The following is a 20,325-nucleotide window of genomic DNA, read 5'->3' as shown; positions in this document are numbered from 1 at the left end:
CGTTTCCTTTTGGGGAGGCGAATACAGGCGAATATATTGATAAAAGTAATATTTTCCTAAAGAGATTTAGATGGTTATCAAAACGTCACACCAAGGTAAGCGTACACGAAACACAGCCCTGATTTTAAGTGTTTCTAAAATCCCCTATGGGAAAAATGAATGGTGGAAAAAACGATTGGAACCATTTCCATGTTTGACCGCTAGGTTTTATGGGTATTATGACTCATACTGTGGTACTTTATATAACTACTGCGGTACACACCTTTCCTATTTATATACTGTCCATAATGTCTATAAGCAACATCATATATATATATTTACATTCCTGTCTAGGTAGCCTAGTGGTTAATGTTGGGCCAGTAACAGAAAGTTCTCGGTTTTGAATACCGAAGCCTACAAGGTAAAACAATCTGTCGATGTGCCCTTGAGCAAGGCATTTAACCTTAATCTGCTCAAGGGGCTCCGTACTACTATAGCTGACCCTGTAAAACAACTAACCGGTGTGTGACAGTCAACTTTTATATATACGTTTTTATTTGATTTGATTAATTCCTGTCTTATTTTGGGGGGATTTGCGTGTATCGTTTTGTACTGCAAGGTTTTACTGTATGGAACATGCACTACTGGCGCTAGGAACGTGTACGCGGTTCTTCACCAAAATGTTCTCGTGTGATTTGTTCGTCTCCAAATAGTTCTCGCTGCCACTTCTCGCGATGTTAGAGAGGACGCGCTTCCGGGTGAGGCACACAGATCACCGCGTGGAACAGGACTAGCGAAGTTTCTCCAGGAGAGAAGTTTGTTTCGGGGTTAAACTTGGTGGAAAAGCGTCAGAGATGCTTGTTTTATTTGAAACCGCTGCTGGTTATGCAATATTTAAAGTGAGTATTTAGCTAAAGTTATATTCTAAATTCTAATAATTTTAGATGGGTGCATGACATGTTTTATTATCATTGAACCGGTTCGCGGTTTAGCTAGCTAAATACGTTGTTTTCCTGGAGTAGCTAGATATTGTATTAAAATACAAACTATTTCAATGTCAATACCTGTTTCACCTTGTTTACAGTACACATGGCTTCTCTATTTAGGTCGTCGTAGTAATTCTCTTATGCAAACCTTTTTACTGCAACTGGGCCTTCTCATTCAACACGCTGTAGTTAAGCAACCACGTTGCATGTGGCAAGTTAGCAAGCTAACTTCCCTAGATCTGCTGGATATACAGATACTTTTCTACCTTGGACTTTGTAATTATGCAACTGTTTGAACCCGTTGTATTTTAGGAGTGAAATGTTTTATTTGTTGCCAATGCTTCCCCAACATTTCAGAGGTTTCTCTTCCTAGCCTAGTTAGCATAACTGCTGCGTGGTACTTTGGGAGGACCGCGTGTTGGCTTGTCCCCCTTTACAGATCATCACCCAGTTCACAGGGTTTTAATTACAACACATGGAAACCCAGTTGAGTTAAATGCAAGTCATGTACGGTATGCCCGTGTACTTGATCCAACTGTAAACATTTTTTTGTTTCAGGTCCTAGATGAGTCAAAGCTCCAGGAGGTGGACAGTTTATGGAAGGAGTTTGAAACGCCGGAGAAGGCCAACAAAGTGTGAGTTTTGGCCCCATGTCTGGAGAGACGATGTTTAGATTCGAGGGAATACGTTGTCAATGAACAGTAGTATTACACATTATCAGCATAAGGAACATGTTTCTGGAGTTGACGAATAACATGTTGCCACCCTTTATCCTTCCAGAGTGAAGTTGAAGCACTTTGAGAAATTCCAGGACACAACAGAGGCCTTGGCAGGTAGACAGAATACTTTTTTTTTTTTTACATTTACATTTTAGTCATTTAACAGACGCTCTTATCCAGAGCGACTTACAGTAGTGAATGCATACATTTAAATTAATTTCATACATTTATTGATTTTTCCCGTACTGGCCGCCCGTGGGAATCGAACCCACAACCCTGGCGTTGCAAACACCATGCTCACTATAATGTACCAGTTAGTGTTCAAGGGCTGTCAGAGTTAAGGCTTCTGCATGCTTTAGCTCGGTGAACCAAACGTGTGCTCGCATACTCCCTTAAAAGACCTTCACTTGAAAAATGAGAAATGCGGAGACAGTAGTTTGTCCATCTTGAGAAGCCGTAGCCGGTATACACTAACTCAAACTAGTCAGAATTAATTGAAGATGGCTCAAGAAATGTCTTATATATATTTTTTTTTACAATTTTACATCTAAGTAAGCTGTTTGGTGCCGTATTTATAAAGTTAGAATGTGAAGGGAAAACGAGTATCGTTAAAGTGTTCACAAACAGCTGGGAAAAACCCTAACTGACGACCAAACAAACACGTTTCCTAAGATATGCACTAACTATCCCCAACTGTTTGGGATGGGAAGCATGCAGGAGCCTTTAGGAGTCTGAATCAAACATGTGGTCATTCAGCAGTATTCCTCACTACCACTGAGACCACAGCCAACCATAACCATCATAACAGACAGCAGCCAGTTGTTGAACTCACCCTCCTGACCACAGCCAACCATAACCATCGTAACAGACAGCAGCCAGTTGTTGAACTCACCCTCCTGACCACAGCCAAACGTAACCATCATAACAGACAGCAGCCAGTTGTTGAACTCACCCTCCTGACCACAGCCAACCATAACCATCGTAACAGACAGCAGCCAGTTGTTGAACTCACCCTCCTAACAGATGTTGATTCTATGAATGAAAACATAATACTAATGTTGTGTCTTCATGTTGGAACTATAAGTCTCTTGTATATGTAGTGTATGTGGACACCCCATCAAATTAGTGGATTCGGCTATTTCAGCCAAACCCGTTGCTGACAGGTGTATAAAACCGAGCCCACAGCCATGCATTCTCCATAGACAAACATTGCTGTCAGAGCAGCTCACAGATCACTGCACCTGAACATAGCCCATCTGTAAACAGCCAATCTCCACCCGGCACAGCCAGAAGAGGACTGGCCACCCCTCAGAGCTTGGTTTCTTCCTAGGTTTTGGCATTTCTAGGGAATTTTTCCTAGCCACTGTACTTCTACACCTGCATTGCTTGCTGTTTGGGGTTTTAGGCTGGGTTTCTGTACAGCGCTTTGAGGTATCAGCTGATGTAAGAAGGGCTATATAAATACATTTGATTTGATCTACCTACCTCATCCCCATACTGTATTTATTTATTTATCTTGCTCCTTTGCACCCCAGTATCTCTAATTGCACATTCATCTTCTGCACATCTATCATTCCAGTGTTTAATTGCTATATTGTAATTACTTCGCCACCATGGCCTATTTATTGCCTTAACTCCCTTATCCTACCGCATTTGCACTCACTGTATATGGACTTCTTGTTTTCTTTTGTTCTACTGTATTATTGACTATGTTTTGTTTATTCCATGTGTAACTCTGTATGTGTCACACTGCTTTGCTTTATCTTGGCCAGGTCGCAGTTGCAAATGAGGACTTGTTCTCAACTAGCATACCTGGTTAAATAAAGGTGAAAATAAATACAAATTTGGCAGTAGAATGGCCTTACTGAAGAGCTCAGTAATTTCCAATGTGGCACTGTCATAGGATGCCACCTTTCCAACAAGTCAGTTTGTCAAATTTCTGCCTTACTAGAGCTGCCCCGGTAAAGCTGAGTTCTGTTATTGTGATGTGGAAACGTCTAGGAGCAACAACGGCTCAGCCGCAAAGTGGTAGGCCACTCAAGCTCACAGAACTGGACTCGAGTGCTGAAGCGTGTACACGTCTCTCCTGTCTTCATGTTGTAACTATAACATATCTTCTCTCCTGTGCCCAGCGGCCACTGCCATGACAGAAGGGAAGATGGGGAAGAGTCTGAAGAAGGTCCTGAAGAAAGTGGTGGCTAAAGAAGCTCATGAACAGCTGGCCATCAGCGACGCTAAACTTGGGGGCGTCATCAAGGACAAGTTGAACCTGAGCTGTGTCCACAGTCCTGCGGTGGCAGAGCTAATGAGAGGCATCAGGACACAGATGGAGGCCCTGATCACTGGGCTGCCCCCCCGGGAGATCAGCGCCATGTCTCTGGGACTGGCTCACAGGTAGGAACACAGGCACCACTTGGTGTTTAGGATTTATTAGGATCCCATTAGATGATGCCAACTAGTCTTATAACGAAAGACATTACAGACAAACACTTTATAATTTACTTACGTTAATATGTAGTGTGTGTGTTGCCGATGATTATATCATGCTGTCTGAAATCACGTGTGGATTTCCTCAGCATTCGTCACTACCCCTGAGGCAGCACCTCTCTCTGTCGTATTCATAGAAGAGCTGAACGGCTGCTATGACAGATCCTGATCTGTTTCTCTTTCCTCAGTTTGTCCCGTTACAAGCTGAAGTTCAGCCCTGACAAAGTGGATACCATGATAGTTCAAGCTATCTGTAAGTACCTCTTAAACCAGGGATGGGGGTGGGGGCCACGAAAACCTCATGAGGGGCTGCAACACATCCCACATCATTACCCCCCCCCCCCACCTTGCCAGCAGAACATTTTAGCGGCCCCCTCACGAGACAGCAAAACATTTTAGCGGCCCCCCACAAGACTGAAGATCATTTAACTTTTAGCGTTCATTTCCTACAATTCTACACATTCTGCTACAGAATGTAGGCACATTAGTGCAATTTTGATTGTAACTGGTATTATGGTCTGTAGCGGGTGTGACTAGTATTATGGTCTGTAGCAGGTGTGACTAGTATTATGGTCTGTAGCGGGTGTGACTAGTATTATGGTCTGTGGCGGGTGTGACTAGTATTATGGTCTGTGGCGGGTGTGACTAGTATTATGGTCTGTGGCGGGTGTGACTAGTATTATGGTCTGTGGCGGGTGTGACTAGTATTATGGTCTGTGGCGGGTGTGACTAGTATTATGGTCTGTGGCGGGTGTGACTAGTATTATGGTCTGTGGCGGGTGTGACTAGTATTATGGTCTGTGGCGGGTGTGACTAGTATTATGGTCTGTGGCGGGTGTGACTAGTATTATGGTCTGTGGCGGGTGTGACTAGTATTATGGTCTGTGGCGGGTGTGACTAGTATTATGGTCTGTGGCGGGTGTGACTAGTATTATGGTCTGTGGCGGGTGTGACTAGTATTATGGTCTGTGGCGGGTGTGACTAGTATTATGGTCTGTGGCGGGTGTGACTAGTATTATGGTCTGTGGCGGGTGTGACTAGTATTATGGTCTGTGGCGGGTGTGACTAGTGTTATGGTCTGTGGCGGGTGTGACTGGTGTTATGGTCTGTGGCGGGTGTGACTGGTGTTATGGTCTGTGGCGGGTGTGACTGGTGTTATGGTCTGTGGCGGGTGTGACTGGTGTTATGGTCTGTGGCGGGTGTGACTGGTGTTATGGTCTGTGGCGGGTGTGACTGGTGTTATGGTCTGTGGCGGGTGTGACTGGTGTTATGGTCTGTGCCGGGTGTGACTGGTGTTATGGTCTGTGCAGCTCTGCTGGATGACCTGGACAAGGAGCTGAACAACTACATCATGCGCTGTAGGGAGTGGTACGGCTGGCACTTCCCTGAGGTGGGGAAGATCATCACTGACAACCTGGCCTACTGCAAGAGTGTCCGCAAGATCGGCGTTCGTACCAACGTGGCAACCACTGACCTGTCTGAACACCTCCCCGAGGAGGTCGAGGCAGAGGTCAAACTGGCTGCGGAGATCTCCATGGGAACGGAGGTGTCCGAGGAGGACATCGCCAACATCATGCACCTGTGTGACCAGGTGATAGAGATCACAGAGTACCGCACCCAGCTGTACGACTACCTGAAGAACAGGATGATGGCCATCGCTCCCAACCTGACTGTCATGGTGGGCGAGCTGGTGGGAGCGCGACTCATCTCACACGCTGGTGAGTCAGGATGTAACGGCCAGTCACACAGCAGGAATCATTCACAACACAAAACAAGCAGTGATTATCATGACTATATGTCACAATCCTGAAACCTGATGCTTTTCAGTCACTACCTCATCTGAGCTTGTATGAAAACCTTTTACCTGGACACCTGGAGTAGGCAGCTGGAGAGTCCAACTGGTCCTAAATGTTCTGGTTCTGTGACAGGGTCCCTGTTGAACCTGGCCAAGCACCCGGCCTCCACCGTCCAGATCCTGGGAGCAGAGAAAGCCCTGTTCAGAGCCCTGAAGACCCGCAGAGACACGCCCAAATATGGTCTCATCTACCACGCCTCTCTGGTGGGACAGACGTCGGCCAAGAACAAGGGCAAGGTGAGGCTTTTGTTCCAGCATCACTGGAAGTAGAATATCTCTTCACTACAGTACTGCTGTCATGTTCCAGGTGGAATCGGCATGTCTCTACACTACAGTACTGCTGTCATGTTCCAGGTGGAATCATAATGTCTCTACACTACAGTACTGCTGTCATGTTCCAGGTTGAATCATAATGTCTCTACACTACAGTACTGCTGTCATGTTCCAGGTTGAATCATAATGTCTCTACACTACAGTACTGCTGTCATGTTCCAGGTGGAATCGGCATGTCTCTACACTACAGTACTGCTGTCATGTTCCAGGTGGAATCGGCATGTCTCTACACTACAGTACTGCTGTCATGTTCCAGGTGGAATCGGCATGTCTCTACACTACAGTACTGCTGTCATGTTCCAGGTGGAATCGGCATGTCTCTACACTACAGTACTGCTGTCATGTTCCAGGTGGAATCGGCATGTCTCTACACTACAGTACTGCTGTCATGTTCCAGGTGGAATCGGCATGTCTCTACACTACAGTACTGCTGTCATGTTCCAGGTGGAATCGGCATGTCTCTACACTACAGTACTGCTGTCATGTTCCAGGTGGAATCGGCATGTCTCTACACTACAGTACTGCTGTCATGTTCCAGGTGGAATCGGCATGTCTCTACACTACAGTACTGCTGTCATGTTCCAGGTGGAATCGGCATGTCTCTACACTACAGTACTGCTGTCATGTTCCAGGTGGAATCGGCATGTCTCTACACTACAGTACTGCTGTCATGTTCCAGGTGGAATCGGCATGTCTCTACACTACAGTACTGCTGTCATGTTCCAGGTGGAATCGGCATGTCTCTACACTACAGTACTGCTGTCATGTTCCAGGTGGAATCGGCATGTCTCTACACTACAGTACTGCTGTCATGTTCCAGGTGGAATCGGCATGTCTCTACACTACAGTACTGCTGTCATGTTCCAGGTGGAATCGGCATGTCTCTACACTACAGTACTGCTGTCATGTTCCAGGTGGAATCGGCATGTCTCTACACTACAGTACTGCTGTCATGTTCCAGGTGGAATCGGCATGTCTCTACACTACAGTACTGCTGTCATGTTCCAGGTGGAATCGGCATGTCTCTACACTACAGTACTGCTGTCATGTTCCAGGTGGAATCGGCATGTCTCTACACTACAGTACTGCTGTCATGTTCCAGGTGGAATCGGCATGTCTCTACACTACAGTACTGCTGTCATGTTCCAGGTGGAATCATAATGTCTCTACACTACAGTACTGCTGTCATGTTCCAGGTGGAATCGGCATGTCACTACACTACAGTACTGCTGTCTTGTTCTAATCGACCTTCTTCCTCTCCTCTCAGATCTCCAGGATGCTGGCAGCCAAAGCATCTCTGGCGATCCGCTACGATGCCCTGGGAGAGGACACAAACGCTGAGATGGGAGTTGAGAACCGTGCCAAGCTGGAGGCCAGACTACGCCACCTAGAGGAGAAGGGAGTAAGTAGCTGTCTGCCCCTTACTGCTAGAGGCCCAAAACAACCAGCCACATGAGATGCCAAGCAGTGATGATGATGACTAATGTCTACAGTCCTGAAACTACCTGATGCTTTTCAGTCACTACCTCATCTGAGCTTGTATTATTAAACAGTGATATCCTGCTGGTCTCCTACTCTGGTCCCCTACTCACCTGATGCTTTTCAGTCACTACCTCATCTGAGCTTGTATTATTAAACAGTGATATCCTGCTGGTCTCCTACTCTGGTCCCCTACTCACCTGATGCTTTTCAGTCACTACCTCATCTGAGCTTGTATTATTAAACAGTGATATCCTGCTGGTCTCCTACTCTGGTCCCCTACTCACCTGATGCTTTTCAGTCACTACCTCATCTGAGCTTGTATTATTAAACAGTGATATCCTGCTGGTCTCCTACTCTGCCGGTCCCCTACTCATCCCCTACTCTGCCGGTCCCCTACTCGTCCCCTACTCTGCCGGTCCCCTACTATTGTACTGAGCCTGGTTTCTCCTTTCAGATCAGAAGAATCAGTGGAACAGGCAAAGCCATGGCGAAGTCTGACAAATACCAACACAAGAGGTGAGTTACGCCTGGAGACTGCTGTATTGTTACGCCTGGAGACTACTGTATTGTTACGCCTGGAGACTACTGTATTGTCTACTGTATTGTAGATTGGAAATGATAGGAATGAAGGGTAAATGTAGTACTGGTGATATATGTAATGGGGAATTGATATACACGAACAATCAAACGCAAACGATTCACTGAGATGGTCGCGAAGCAGGAAGGTGTCGTGTGCTATAAATTGACCTGCTACTGCTCAACTAAAAACACATCTTGTTCGACCAACAGCCTTTCGACCAATCAACCGACCGTCGACTAATTACCAACTGTGCTGGTGACTAACGTTCTGTCATGTCTCCATAGTGACGTGAAGGTGTACGACCCCTCCGGAGACTCCACCCTCCCCTCTGTTTCCAAGAAGAGGAAGTTTGAGGAGGTGGAGGAGGAAGAGCTGGCCACACCAGTGACCGTCAAAACCAAGAAATCCAAGAAAGATCCTGTGGAAGGTCAGTTGAGTAACTCTGAGCCATAATCCTTTTATATAACCCATTATCCATCCCATAATACACATCCTGTTATATAACCCAATCCATACCATAATACACATCCTGTTATATAACCCAACACATACCATAATACACATCCTGTTATATAACACAATCCATACCATAATACACATCCTGTTATATAACCCATTATCCATACCATAATACACATCCTGTTATATAACCCATTATCCATACCAACATACACATCCTGTTATATAACCCATTATCCATACCAACATACACATCCTGTTATATAACCCATTATCCATACCAACATACACATCCTGTTATATTATCCATTATCCATAACGTGAGACCGGTTCTCAGCTGTCTTAAATTCTATGGTCTCGCGGTGCTTTCTGTTTTCATTCAGAACCAGAGGTGTCAACGGCAGCAGAAGAAACTCCCAAGAAGAAGAAAAAGAAGGCCAAGAAAGCCGAGGCAGTGGAGGAGGCGATGGATGTAAAGGATGAGGAAGAGGAGGCCACCGTCTCTCCCACAGAAAAAGTACGTAGCTGATGGGGACATGCCTCCAGAATATATATTCCTGCTCATCTAAGCCGTTCTGTCTGAACAAACATACTCATTTGTTATTTCTTGTGATTTACAGTCATCAAAGAAGAAGAAAAAGAAGAGAAAGGTCAAGGAGGAAGAGGGAGAATAATGTGGTTGGGGAGAAACTGTATTATATTAGGACTTTTAGTTGTCGTATCTACCAGGGCCGGACTGACTCATGTTTCAGCCTGACCGTTTAAAGACGAGAGAACTCGAGAGGTTATTTCAGAATGACCAGTAGCTGATCTGTTATGATTAGGAATGAGACTGGATGATGGTGTATAAATCCTCCTGTGGATTTGAGTTTCAGATTAACCTTTATTTTACTGTAACCTTTTATTATTAATAACCAGTTAAAGATCCAATAGACTGGATACAGTATCAGGTTGTATTAGTGTTCATGTTAAAACACTTCATTTCTCCACTGGTTTTTAAAAGCTGTTTCCCACAAGTCTTTGTCCATAAGTGATTAAATCCATTTTCTCAGTCAGCGGTCTTTCCTTTCATTCCAGCTATGGTGGATTCAGACCCCTTGACTTTATCCACATTTTGTTACGTTACAGCCTTATTCTAACATTGAGGGAAAAGCAATTTAATCAATCTACACACGATACCCCAAAATGACAAAGCTAAACAAGTTTAGACATTTTTGCACATTTATTCAAAATACATATCGCATTTAGTCACTTCACTCCTACCTACATGTACAAATTACCACAACTAACCTGTACCCTCCACACTGACTCGGTACCGGTACCCCCTGTATATAGACTCCACACTGACTCGGTACCGGTACCCCCTGTATATAGACTCCACACTGACTCGGTACCCCCTGTATATAGACTCGTTAGTGTTACTTTCTATTACATTTTTTACTTTCGTTTATTTGGTAAATATTTTCTTACTGTCATTGATCTGCACTGTTGGTTAAGGGCTGGTCAGTCAGCATTTCACTGTGAGGTCTACACCTGCTGGTCAGACAGCATTTCACAGTGAGGTCTACACCTGCTGGTTAAGGGCTTGTCAGCATTTCACAGTGAGGTCTACACCTGTTGGTTAAGGGCTGGTCAGTCTTTCACAGTGAGGTCTACACTTGTAGTTGGTGCATGTGACAAATAAAGTTTGATTTGATAAGTATTCAGACCCTTAACACAGTACTTTGAAGCACCTTTGGCAGCGATTACAGCCTTGAGTCTTCTTGGGTATGACGCTACAAGCTTGGCACACCTGTATTTGGAGTTTGTCCCATTCTATAGATCCCCTCGAGCTCTGTCAGGTTGGAAGAGGAGCATCGCTGCACAGCTATTTTCAGGTCTCAAGTCTGGGCTCTGGCTGGGCCACTCAAGGACATTCAGAGACTTGTCAAATCAAATATTATTGGTCACATACACGTGAATAGCAGATGTTATTGCGGGTGTACAGAAATGCTTGTGCTTCTAGCTGTGACAGTGCAGTAATATCTAACAAATTACACATCCAAGTAGGAATGAATTAAGACTATACATATGGATGAGCGGAACGGACTAAGATACAGTAGAATACTATAGAAAACAGTTTATACAGGGAGGGAAAAAAGTATTTGATCCCCTGCTGATTTTGTATGTTTCTCCACTGACAAAGAAAGGATCAGTCTATAATTTTAATGGTAGGTTTATTTGAACAGTGAGAAACAGAATAACAAAAAAATCAAGAAAAACGCATGTCAGAAATGTTATAAATTGATTTTCATTTTAATGAGGGAAAGAAGTATTTGACCCCTCTGCAAAACATGACTTAGTACTTGGTGGCAAAACCCTTGTTGGCAATCACAGAGGTCAGACGTTTCTTGTAGTTGGCCACCAGGTTTGCACACATCTCAGGAGGGATTTTGTCCCACTCTTTGCAAATCTTCTCCAAGTCATTAAGGTTTTGAGGCTGACGTTTGGCAACTCGAACCTGAGATGACTGGAGAGAAGAAGATAGGAGGAGCAGAGAGGACGAGAGGAGGAGCAGAGAGGACGAGAGGAGGAGCAGAGAGGACGAGAGGAGGAGCAGAGAGGACGAGAGGAGGAGCAGAGAGGACGAGAGGAGGAGCAGAGAGGACGGGAGGAGGAGCAGAGCAAACGCCCCTGCTGCCCACCCAAGTTTACTTGTAAATAAAAACAACAGCTAAACCTTGGCCACAATATCTGGACATGTCTTCATATAACAATGCATAGATGTCTGTTTATATGGTGATGGTAATGGTTGTACTTTATTCATCCCTCATCTCTGCCATTACATACAATGAAACAAGAACAGGTGAAGAATAAAAAACTGAGCAATGTAATACAAAACACTATTAAACATTATTGGAAAAAATTAACTAAGTAAAAAGTTCATCCCACGTGTTTGTGAATTTTATTTTATTTTAGAATGGCAGGAAATTAGTTTTCAAATGTAGATTTTTTTCTGGGGGGGGGGGTTCCCCCGGCAGATTTGGTCCCCCCTAATGTTGACTCCATGGCTACGGCCTTGGTAGACATGTAGAAAACGGATTATCATAACATTTAGCTTCAACAGTAGTGGGACCGTGACATTGTCTCTCTCTGCTGCACCCTCACTGTGTCACGTCCTGACCAGCAGAGGGAGTAGTGGTGTAGTATTTTGGTCAGGACGTGGCAGAAGAAGTCTGTATGTGTTGTCTAGTATGTCTGTTTCTGTGTTAGTCTTGTGACTCCTGATCAGTAACAGCTGGGGATTGTTGTTCCTGATTGGGAGTCATATTTAGGAGGATGTTTGTCACTTGGGTTTGTGGGTGGTTGTGCTAACACTGCTAGTCTTTTTGTTTGTAGTAAGCCTGTCGTGAGTTTCGTGTTTATTGGTTTCCTGTGTATGCTTTGCTCTTCTATATTAAAAAGATGAGTATCCACATTCCGTTTGGTCCATACAACACGGCTTCAACAATTATGACACACTGCCTGCACTGAAGTCCGTTGAAGCGGAGTTTAGCAGCTTACACAAAACCAATAACGACATGTAAAACAAACCCAGAAATCTCAAATAAATTGATTATTTATGAAATTACCTTGACGAGATTATATACTGTACAAACCTAAAATCTCTAACTATGTGACTTGTAAAATAGTTCATGACGTTCTTCACTCAATCAGTTGGCACAAAATTAGCACATAAAACCTTTACCAAATGTGATAATACCTTGATGTATTTGTTAACTAGCATGTTATGACATGTTCTTTCGATATTAGAACGTTTAAAGTTTAAACGTTACCTGTAGTAATACATTTGAAACGGACGCAAAAGTTGTCGTTTCGACTGCACAATTCTGGCGCTTCTTTTATTCTAATGATGCGCGCCTGCCGGAACTTCCTGTTCCCGCACTACCAGAGATCCTAAACCCAGAGACGCGAGACTTCCAAGAACGCTTGTGAAGCAAACCTACCCGGGGTTTGAGAAGTCAATGAGAGAAGTGAACAATTCTGATACTTTTGTAGCAGCTAATGGGGATCCTAATAAATACAGAAAATATGCCGTCTGCACACACTTGATACATGGCCATTATTTTATCAATTTCGTCACTGCAGCGGCTTATTCACAATAGCTCTCACTGTATATCTTACTTATCCCAGCATCACGAGTAGACAGATACTGTTCTTCAAACAACAGTAAAACGGATGGACTTTCCTCCTCCTTTCCATCTACTACACGGTTTAGTGCTCCAACCACATCAGTAAAACGGATGGACTTTCCTCCTCGTTTCCATCTCCTACACGGTTTAGTGCTCCAACCACATCAGTAAAACGGATGGACTTTCCTTCTCCTTTCCGTCTACTACACGGTTTAGTGCTCCAACCACATCAGTAAAACAGATGGACTTTCCTCCTCCTTTCCGTCTACTACACGGTTTAGTGCTCCAACCACATCAGTAAAACGGATGGACTTTCCTCCTCCTTTCCGTCTACTACACGGTTTAGTGCTCCAACCACATCAGTAAAACGGATGGACTTTCCTCCTCCTTTCCGTTGTCATGATGTTGGCCTGTGGGTAAGGTTTATGACCCCCCCATAAATACCTTTCTCCCTTTCCCTCTCTTACTGACCCTACTGAAGGACTGCTGTCCTGTTAAATATAGAGAGTCTGGGAACATCAAACAAATGGGGAAAGGAACCATATTTTGGTAATAAAACCAGTTGGAAATATGCTTGATAACGTAATGAGTATGGATTTCATTTCAGTTGTCATCTGAGACATTATGATTGATGACAGGACGACATAAACTGTACCTGAGAAAGTATACGCCCTCTAGTTATCAGAGTAACATGGAATTGTTATGCAATTGAAATGTTTGATATTGAAATTGTTTGTTAGGAGATTAAATGTAATTTTAGCTTCCAAATGAGAGATTTGGGTTTTCATAAGGAAAGTGCCCTGCTTGATCAGTGGCCCAACCCTGTGAAGAGACAGGGGTTATAAACGATGAAACACCTCCCTCCCCCTCTCCACTATATAAGCCTTTGACGAAAAGATAACCAGGTTGTTCCAGTACGGGAGGTCTGCAGCCTCTACGTTAGAAGGACACACATGTCAACTAAGCCAACCTCGGCGTGAGCTATGGTATGAACTGGTATGAACTTTGAGCTTATTCACTACAGAAGTGATACTTCCTAGCCGCTGTAGACGTGGGCTAGGAAAGGACGGACGACGGATCCAGTCTAACAGACGGACGAAGATACCACCACGTATCCAATTTACCACCAGAGACATTCTTAAGAGTTTACAGGAAGATCTGTTGGCCAACCCGGCCAGCATCTACGACCAATCTACCGAAGCGCAGCTCAGAGTAAATATTTATTGCATTTTCCTTTTCCAAATGGGCGGTAATTTAGAATGCATAAGATAATGTATTTACGATAGCCTAGCTGCTGTTTCTTCGTTCCTAAATCTTCCCGCTCTTTCATTCAAGCCCAACCCCCTTTCCTTTGTGTAATTAGCTTTCATACAGGTTCAGTCTACCAGGACGTTTTCTGTATGACATCATTGTATTCTGTGTATTTGTAATTCTGTGTGATTAGTTAGGTATTTAGTAAATAAATAATTAAACCCAATTTTGTATTGCTGATTCAACTTGTTAGCCAGGGTTCGTGAAGATAGCCAAGAATTTACAACTTTCATTATGAGACTGAAAATAAGACAAGGGTTAATATTGACTGCTATCAATGTAAAATATTACAAAGTATTTTAAGAGTTTATTCGGAAGATAACGGCTCTATAAACGTTCTTCCGTGGTGCCCCGACTTTCTAGTTAATTACATTTACATGATTAGCTTAATCAGGTAATATTAATTACAGAGAAATCATTTTATAAGATAGCATGTCATATCACTTAATCCGGCATAGCCAAAGACACGACACCGTCTACTACACGGTTTAGTGCTCCAACCACATCAGTAAAACGGATGGACTTTCCTCCTCCTTTCCGTCTCCTACACGGTTTAGTGCTCCAACCACATCAGTAAAACGGATGGACTTTCCTCCTCGTTTCCGTCTACTACACGGTTTAGTGCTCCAACCACATCAGTAAAACGGATGGACTTTCCTCCTCGTTTCCGTCTACTACACGGTTTATTGCTCCAACCACATCAGTAAAATGGATGGACTTTCCTCCTCCTTTCCGTCTACTACACGGTTTAGTGCTCCAACCACATCAGTAAAACGGATGGACTTTTCTCCTCCTTTCCGTTTATTACACGGTTTAGTGCTCCAACCACATCAGTAAAACGGATGGACTTTCCTCCTCCTTTCCGTCTACTACACGGTTTAGTGCTCCAACCACATCAGTAAAACGGATGGACTTTCCTCCTCCTTTCCGTCTACTACACGGTTTAGTGCTCCAACCACATCAGTAACACGGATGGACTTTCCTCCTCCTTTCCGTCTACTACACGGTTTAGTGCTCCAACCACATCAGTAAAACGGATGGACTTTCCTCCTCCTTTCCGTCTACTACACGGTTTAGTGCTCCAACCACATCAGTAAAACGGATGGACTTTCCTCCTCCTTTCCGTCTACTACACGGTTTAGTGCTCCAACCACATCAGTAAAACGGATGGACTTTCCTCCTCGTTTCCATCTCCTACACGGTTTAGTGCTCCAACCACTCCAGGAATCTCCTGTTTAAGGTGATGAATATACAGATATACAGTTTCAATGCTTCTTCAAGAAAGATTTAAGAAGATATTTACCAAATAAACTAAAGTAAAAAATAATAAAAAGTAACGCAATAAAATAACAATAACGAGGCGATATACAGGTGGTACCGGTACCGAGTCAAAGTGCAGGGGTACAGGTTAGTAATGAGGCGATATACAGGTGGTACCGGTACAGAGTCAAAGTGCAGGGGTACAGGTTAGTAATGAGGCGATATACAGGTGGTACCGGTACTGAGTCAAAGTGCAGGGGTACAGGTTAGTAATGAGGCTATATACAGGTGGTACCGGTACTGAGTCAAAGTGCAGGGGGTACAGGTTAGTAACGAGGCGATATACAGGTGGTACCGGTACAGAGTCAAAGTGCAGGGGTACAGGTTAGTAACGAGGCGATATACAGGTGGTACCGGTACTGTGTCAAAGTGCAGGGGGTACAGGTTAGTAACGAGGCGATATACAGGTGGTACCGGTACTGAGTCAAAGTGCAGGGGTACAGGTTAGTAATGAGGCTATATACCGGTGGTACCGGTACTGAGTCAAAGTGCAGGGGTACAGGTTAGTAATGAGGCTATATACAGGTGGTACCGGTACTGAGTCAAAGTGCAGGGGGTACAGGTTAGTAACGAGGCGATATACAGGTGGTACCGGTACAGAGTCAAAGTGCAGGGGTACAGGTTAGTAACGAGGCGATATACAGGTGGTACCGGTACAGAGTCAAAGTGCAGGGGTACAGGTTAGTAACGAGGCTATATACAGGTGGTACCGGTACCGTGTCAAAGTGCAGGGGGTACAGGTTAGTAACGAGGCGATATACAGGTGGTACCGGTACTGAGTCAAAGTGCAGGGGTACAGGTTAGTAATGAGGCTATATACAGGTGGTACCGGTACTGAGTCAAAGTGCAGGGGGTACAGGTTAGTAACGAGGCGATATACAGGTGGTACCGGTACCGAGTAAAAGTGCAGGGGGTACAGGTTAGTAACGAGGCGATATACAGGTGGTACCGGTACTGAGTCAAAGTGCAGGGGTACAGGTTAGTAATGAGGCTATATACAGGTGGTACCGGTACTGAGTCAAAGTGCAGGGGGTACAGGTTAGTAACGAGGCGATATACAGGTGGTACCGGTACAGAGTCAAAGTGCAGGGGTACAGGTTAGTAACGAGGCGATATACAGGTGGTACCGGTACTGAGTCAAAGTGCAGGGGTACAGGTTAGTAATGAGGCTATATACAGGTGGTACCGGTACTGAGTCAAAGTGCAGGGGGTACAGGTTAGTAACGAGGCGATATACAGGTGGTACCGGTACAGAGTCAAAGTGCAGGGGTACAGGTTAGTAATGAGGCGATATACAGGGGGTACCGGTACTGAGTCAAAGTGCAGGGGTACAGGTTAGTAATGAGGCTATATACAGGTGGTACCAGTACCGAGTCAAAGTGCAGGGGTACAGGTTAGTCGAGGTCTTTTGTACATGTAGATAGGGGTGAAGTGACTATGCATAGATAATAAACAGTGAGTAGCAGCAGTGTACAATATAAATGGAGGGCGTTCAATGTAGATTTTCTTAACTCTTTCTTGAACTGCATTGTTGGTTAAGGGCTTGTAAGTCAGCATTTCGCGGTAAGGTACCTGCTGTATTCGGTGCATGTGACATATAAAGTTTGTCAGTTTTCTCTCATTGCCAAGGTCAACCTGGGGGCCAACATCCATTGATCTGAAGTTAAACCTGCCTCTGGACATCCGCTCCTTAGCTCTCTTACTGCAGTCCAGTGCCGTGGACATCTTTGAGGTTTGGCCTCTAGTAATTTAGGAGGGACACTTTATGAAGGCCTCCTCACAATGGCCCTATCATACAAGGCTCTACAGACAGATACAAAAAAAAGACAGGCTATTTTTTTTATTGTTCACATTATTTTCGTTGACGATGAATTGAAGTCAAGTGGTTGAACATGAGATGCAGTTTGCTGAACCACAGGACAGGAAGGAAACAGCGACGGTCGGTGGATCTGTGGCGCCACCAGGTGGACAATTGCTTCAGTTCGGTTGTGGCAGCAACGCTACCAGATATATTTAATACAAGATCAAAAGTTATGTCAATATTATTATCTCCATATTGTCCCGCCCCCCCCACCACCCGTAATATATTATTATTCCAATTTAGCTGTTGACCTGGTTTTAATTTAACAACGCTTTCTCTCGTTTCTGATTGGAGGGCGGATGTCCACGTGACTTTATAACCTACCAAAGTGTAACTTTGTAACAGTGAAACGTAGTTATTCCTGACTTTGATCAACTCCCGATCCATGCCAACATTTATTTAAAGCATTATCTTTTTTACGAAAAACAGAAAGCATACAGAGCTCATTTTGGTGTAACCGTAGTCGAATTTGACGTGTCGGAGAATGGGATCTTCCTCCCGAAAACATTGTGGGTATCGTTTGTCTGCCTTTTGGCTAAGATCAAGTGTAGTATCTTTAATACTGTTTGTATGAAGCCATGTTATGTACAACGTAATGCACTGAATTTGTAATTGTATTTCAATGTGAAATGAAAATAAAAATCATTTCCCCCCCCAAAAAAATCTATTCTTATCAGTTTAATATCTGATACGTCCCCTATCTGGGGACCATATATTAAATTGATTTTTGGAACAGGGAGATGGAATAGGGGCTTGCTTCGTCCACTCTATGTATCGACCTGGTATTACAGTACTTCCAGGAACGGTGCACCCGCCATTTCGTTGTAAAAATAAATCAGACAGAGGCAACGGAGTGGCTTCGTTGGTCTATATTGTGTTTTCACATTGAGCAAGTTAATTATGAATATCAGTGATGGCGAGATAGTGCTGGTCACATCGGTACGATAGCTGTTGTGAATGGGGTGCGTTCATCTTCTAATCAAAGATTTCTCTTCACAGGGTACAGGGAAATGCTGACTTTCAAACTTTCCTCAACAGTGCAATACCCATGATCAAAAATATACACAAATAGAATAAAGCAGTAATAAAGCAGTTAAAACAATTTTTTGTTATGATTGGAAATATATACATTAGAAGACTATACAGAATAAAGTATGAAATGTGCTAAAGTCATGTACTGATAACATGGACTGCCTCACAAGCAACTGTATGAAAACATTCATAAAAAAATATATTATACAGTCAAAATTGCAAATACATTGATCAAAATAACACAACTGCCTGCAGAAATATGAACACATCTCTGCTGATCTCTTGAGTGCAAGAGCAGATAGAACAGGAAGTTGGTCTCTTTAAAATCCCAGTACATCCATTAATGTTCTTTGCCGTCACTAAATCATGATGATCAACTATCCAAAGGTGCAGAATTATGGCCAATTACTCTCCTTTTATGCAAATTTCACTAAACTATTTCATACACATCAAATTTGATTCCGGATAAAAAATGTAATAAAAAATTGTGTGCACGATTCATTTATCGGTATCATCACAATCCAATTCCATGTATTCAATACATAGGCTGGTTTCCTCATAGTTTTGTAGACTTTCCATTGGCGGACAGAAACACAATCCACAATAGAAATAAGGAGAGCTGAATACAAAGGGGGACACTACTGATAGGAATGTAGAGGCCTCAATCCATACCAAAACATTTGGATTTGGACTAAACTATTTAATGTCAGATAAATCATGTAAAACAATCTGGTTGATGGTTAGCCTCATATACATTATCTATTTATAATGTAGAACATACAGCTAACTCAACAATAAGGAAATGATGTATGAGTTCAGCTATTCTCTGCTTCAGATGTATAGTGACAAAGGGCACATTGATTGCACATGTCCATTAGGCCAGTAATGCCATCATACTGTAGACATACAGTATGGCTGCGTTGGTAATGCCATCATACTGTAGATATACAGTATGGCAGCATTGGTAATGCTATCATACTGTAGACATACAGTATGGCAGCGTTGGTAATGCATGCCATTATGATAAGCAGCAAAATGGATGATATCCTGAAGAGTGTGAAAATCAAATAAAACCCCTCGCAGAGATTACAACTGGACAAAAAGGTCATGTTCATTTGAGAAAGCAACGCAGAAACACAATTTGATTTTGATTTAAAGCTCTTTAATTGTTTTGATAAACTAGCCCAGAGCCATTCTCAGATAGCCTGTGGTTAAGAACAATGCAGTGTGAAAAGGCCTTTTAACATGCATTGCTGGCTATCATAGTGTCTATAATATACGGTCTATAGCCAGAACATTTCTCTAAATATGCGAAAGTAATGTGGTTATCATAGCGTCTATAATATACGGTCTATAGCCAGAATATTTCCCTGACTACGCGAAGGTAATGTGGTTATCATAGCGTTTATAATACACGGTCTATAGCCAGAACATTCCCTGAATATGCTAAGGTAATGTGGTTATCGTAGCGTCTATAATATACGGTCTATAGGCAGAACATTTCCCTGAATATGCTAAGGTAATGTGGTTATCATAGCGTCTATAATATACGGTCTATAGCCAGAACATTTCCCTGAATATGCTAAGGTAATGTGGTTGTCATAGCGTCTATAATATACGGTCTGTAGCCAGAACATTTCCCTGAATATTCTAAGGTAATGTGGTGCTCGTAGCGTCTATAATATACGGTCTATAGCCAAAATATTTCCCTGAATATGCGAAGGTAATGTGGTTATCATAGCGTCTATA

General features: G+C 43.4%; 1 protein-coding gene, 2 non-coding genes and 1 pseudogene across 3 annotated transcripts; all 4 read left to right on the top strand.

The window, feature by feature from the left end:
- Window positions 1-742: 742 nt before the first annotated feature.
- nol5 (Nucleolar protein 5) lies at window positions 743-9,933 on the top strand. Its single transcript, NM_001140024.1, has 12 exons — window positions 743-878; window positions 1,524-1,600; window positions 1,746-1,798; window positions 3,817-4,078; window positions 4,360-4,424; window positions 5,482-5,889; window positions 6,100-6,263; window positions 7,627-7,761; window positions 8,296-8,357; window positions 8,706-8,848; window positions 9,264-9,397; window positions 9,501-9,933. Exons 1-12 carry the CDS (start codon window positions 834-836, stop codon window positions 9,552-9,554), a joined length of 1,602 nt encoding a protein of 533 aa, NP_001133496.1. The 5' UTR covers window positions 743-833; the 3' UTR covers window positions 9,555-9,933.
- Window positions 5,942-6,021, top strand: LOC123728344 (small nucleolar RNA SNORD11B). The gene has a single exon (XR_006760230.1). It is a non-coding gene; the product is annotated as a small nucleolar RNA SNORD11B (small nucleolar RNA).
- LOC123728345 (small nucleolar RNA SNORD11B) lies at window positions 7,819-7,901 on the top strand. Its single transcript, XR_006760231.1, has one exon. It is a non-coding gene; the product is annotated as a small nucleolar RNA SNORD11B (small nucleolar RNA).
- An 8,252-nt stretch (window positions 9,934-18,185) lies between the features above and the next one.
- LOC123728332 (uncharacterized) lies at window positions 18,186-18,360 on the top strand (annotated as a pseudogene).
- The last annotated feature ends 1,965 nt before the right edge of the window (window positions 18,361-20,325 follow it).

Source organism: Salmo salar, chromosome ssa17 (assembly GCF_905237065.1).
Source record: "Salmo salar chromosome ssa17, Ssal_v3.1, whole genome shotgun sequence".
NCBI classification, from domain to species: Eukaryota; Metazoa; Chordata; class Actinopteri; order Salmoniformes; family Salmonidae; genus Salmo; species Salmo salar.
The sequence above is the reverse complement of the archived record's forward strand: the minus strand, read 5'-3'. Positions and strand labels throughout refer to the sequence as shown.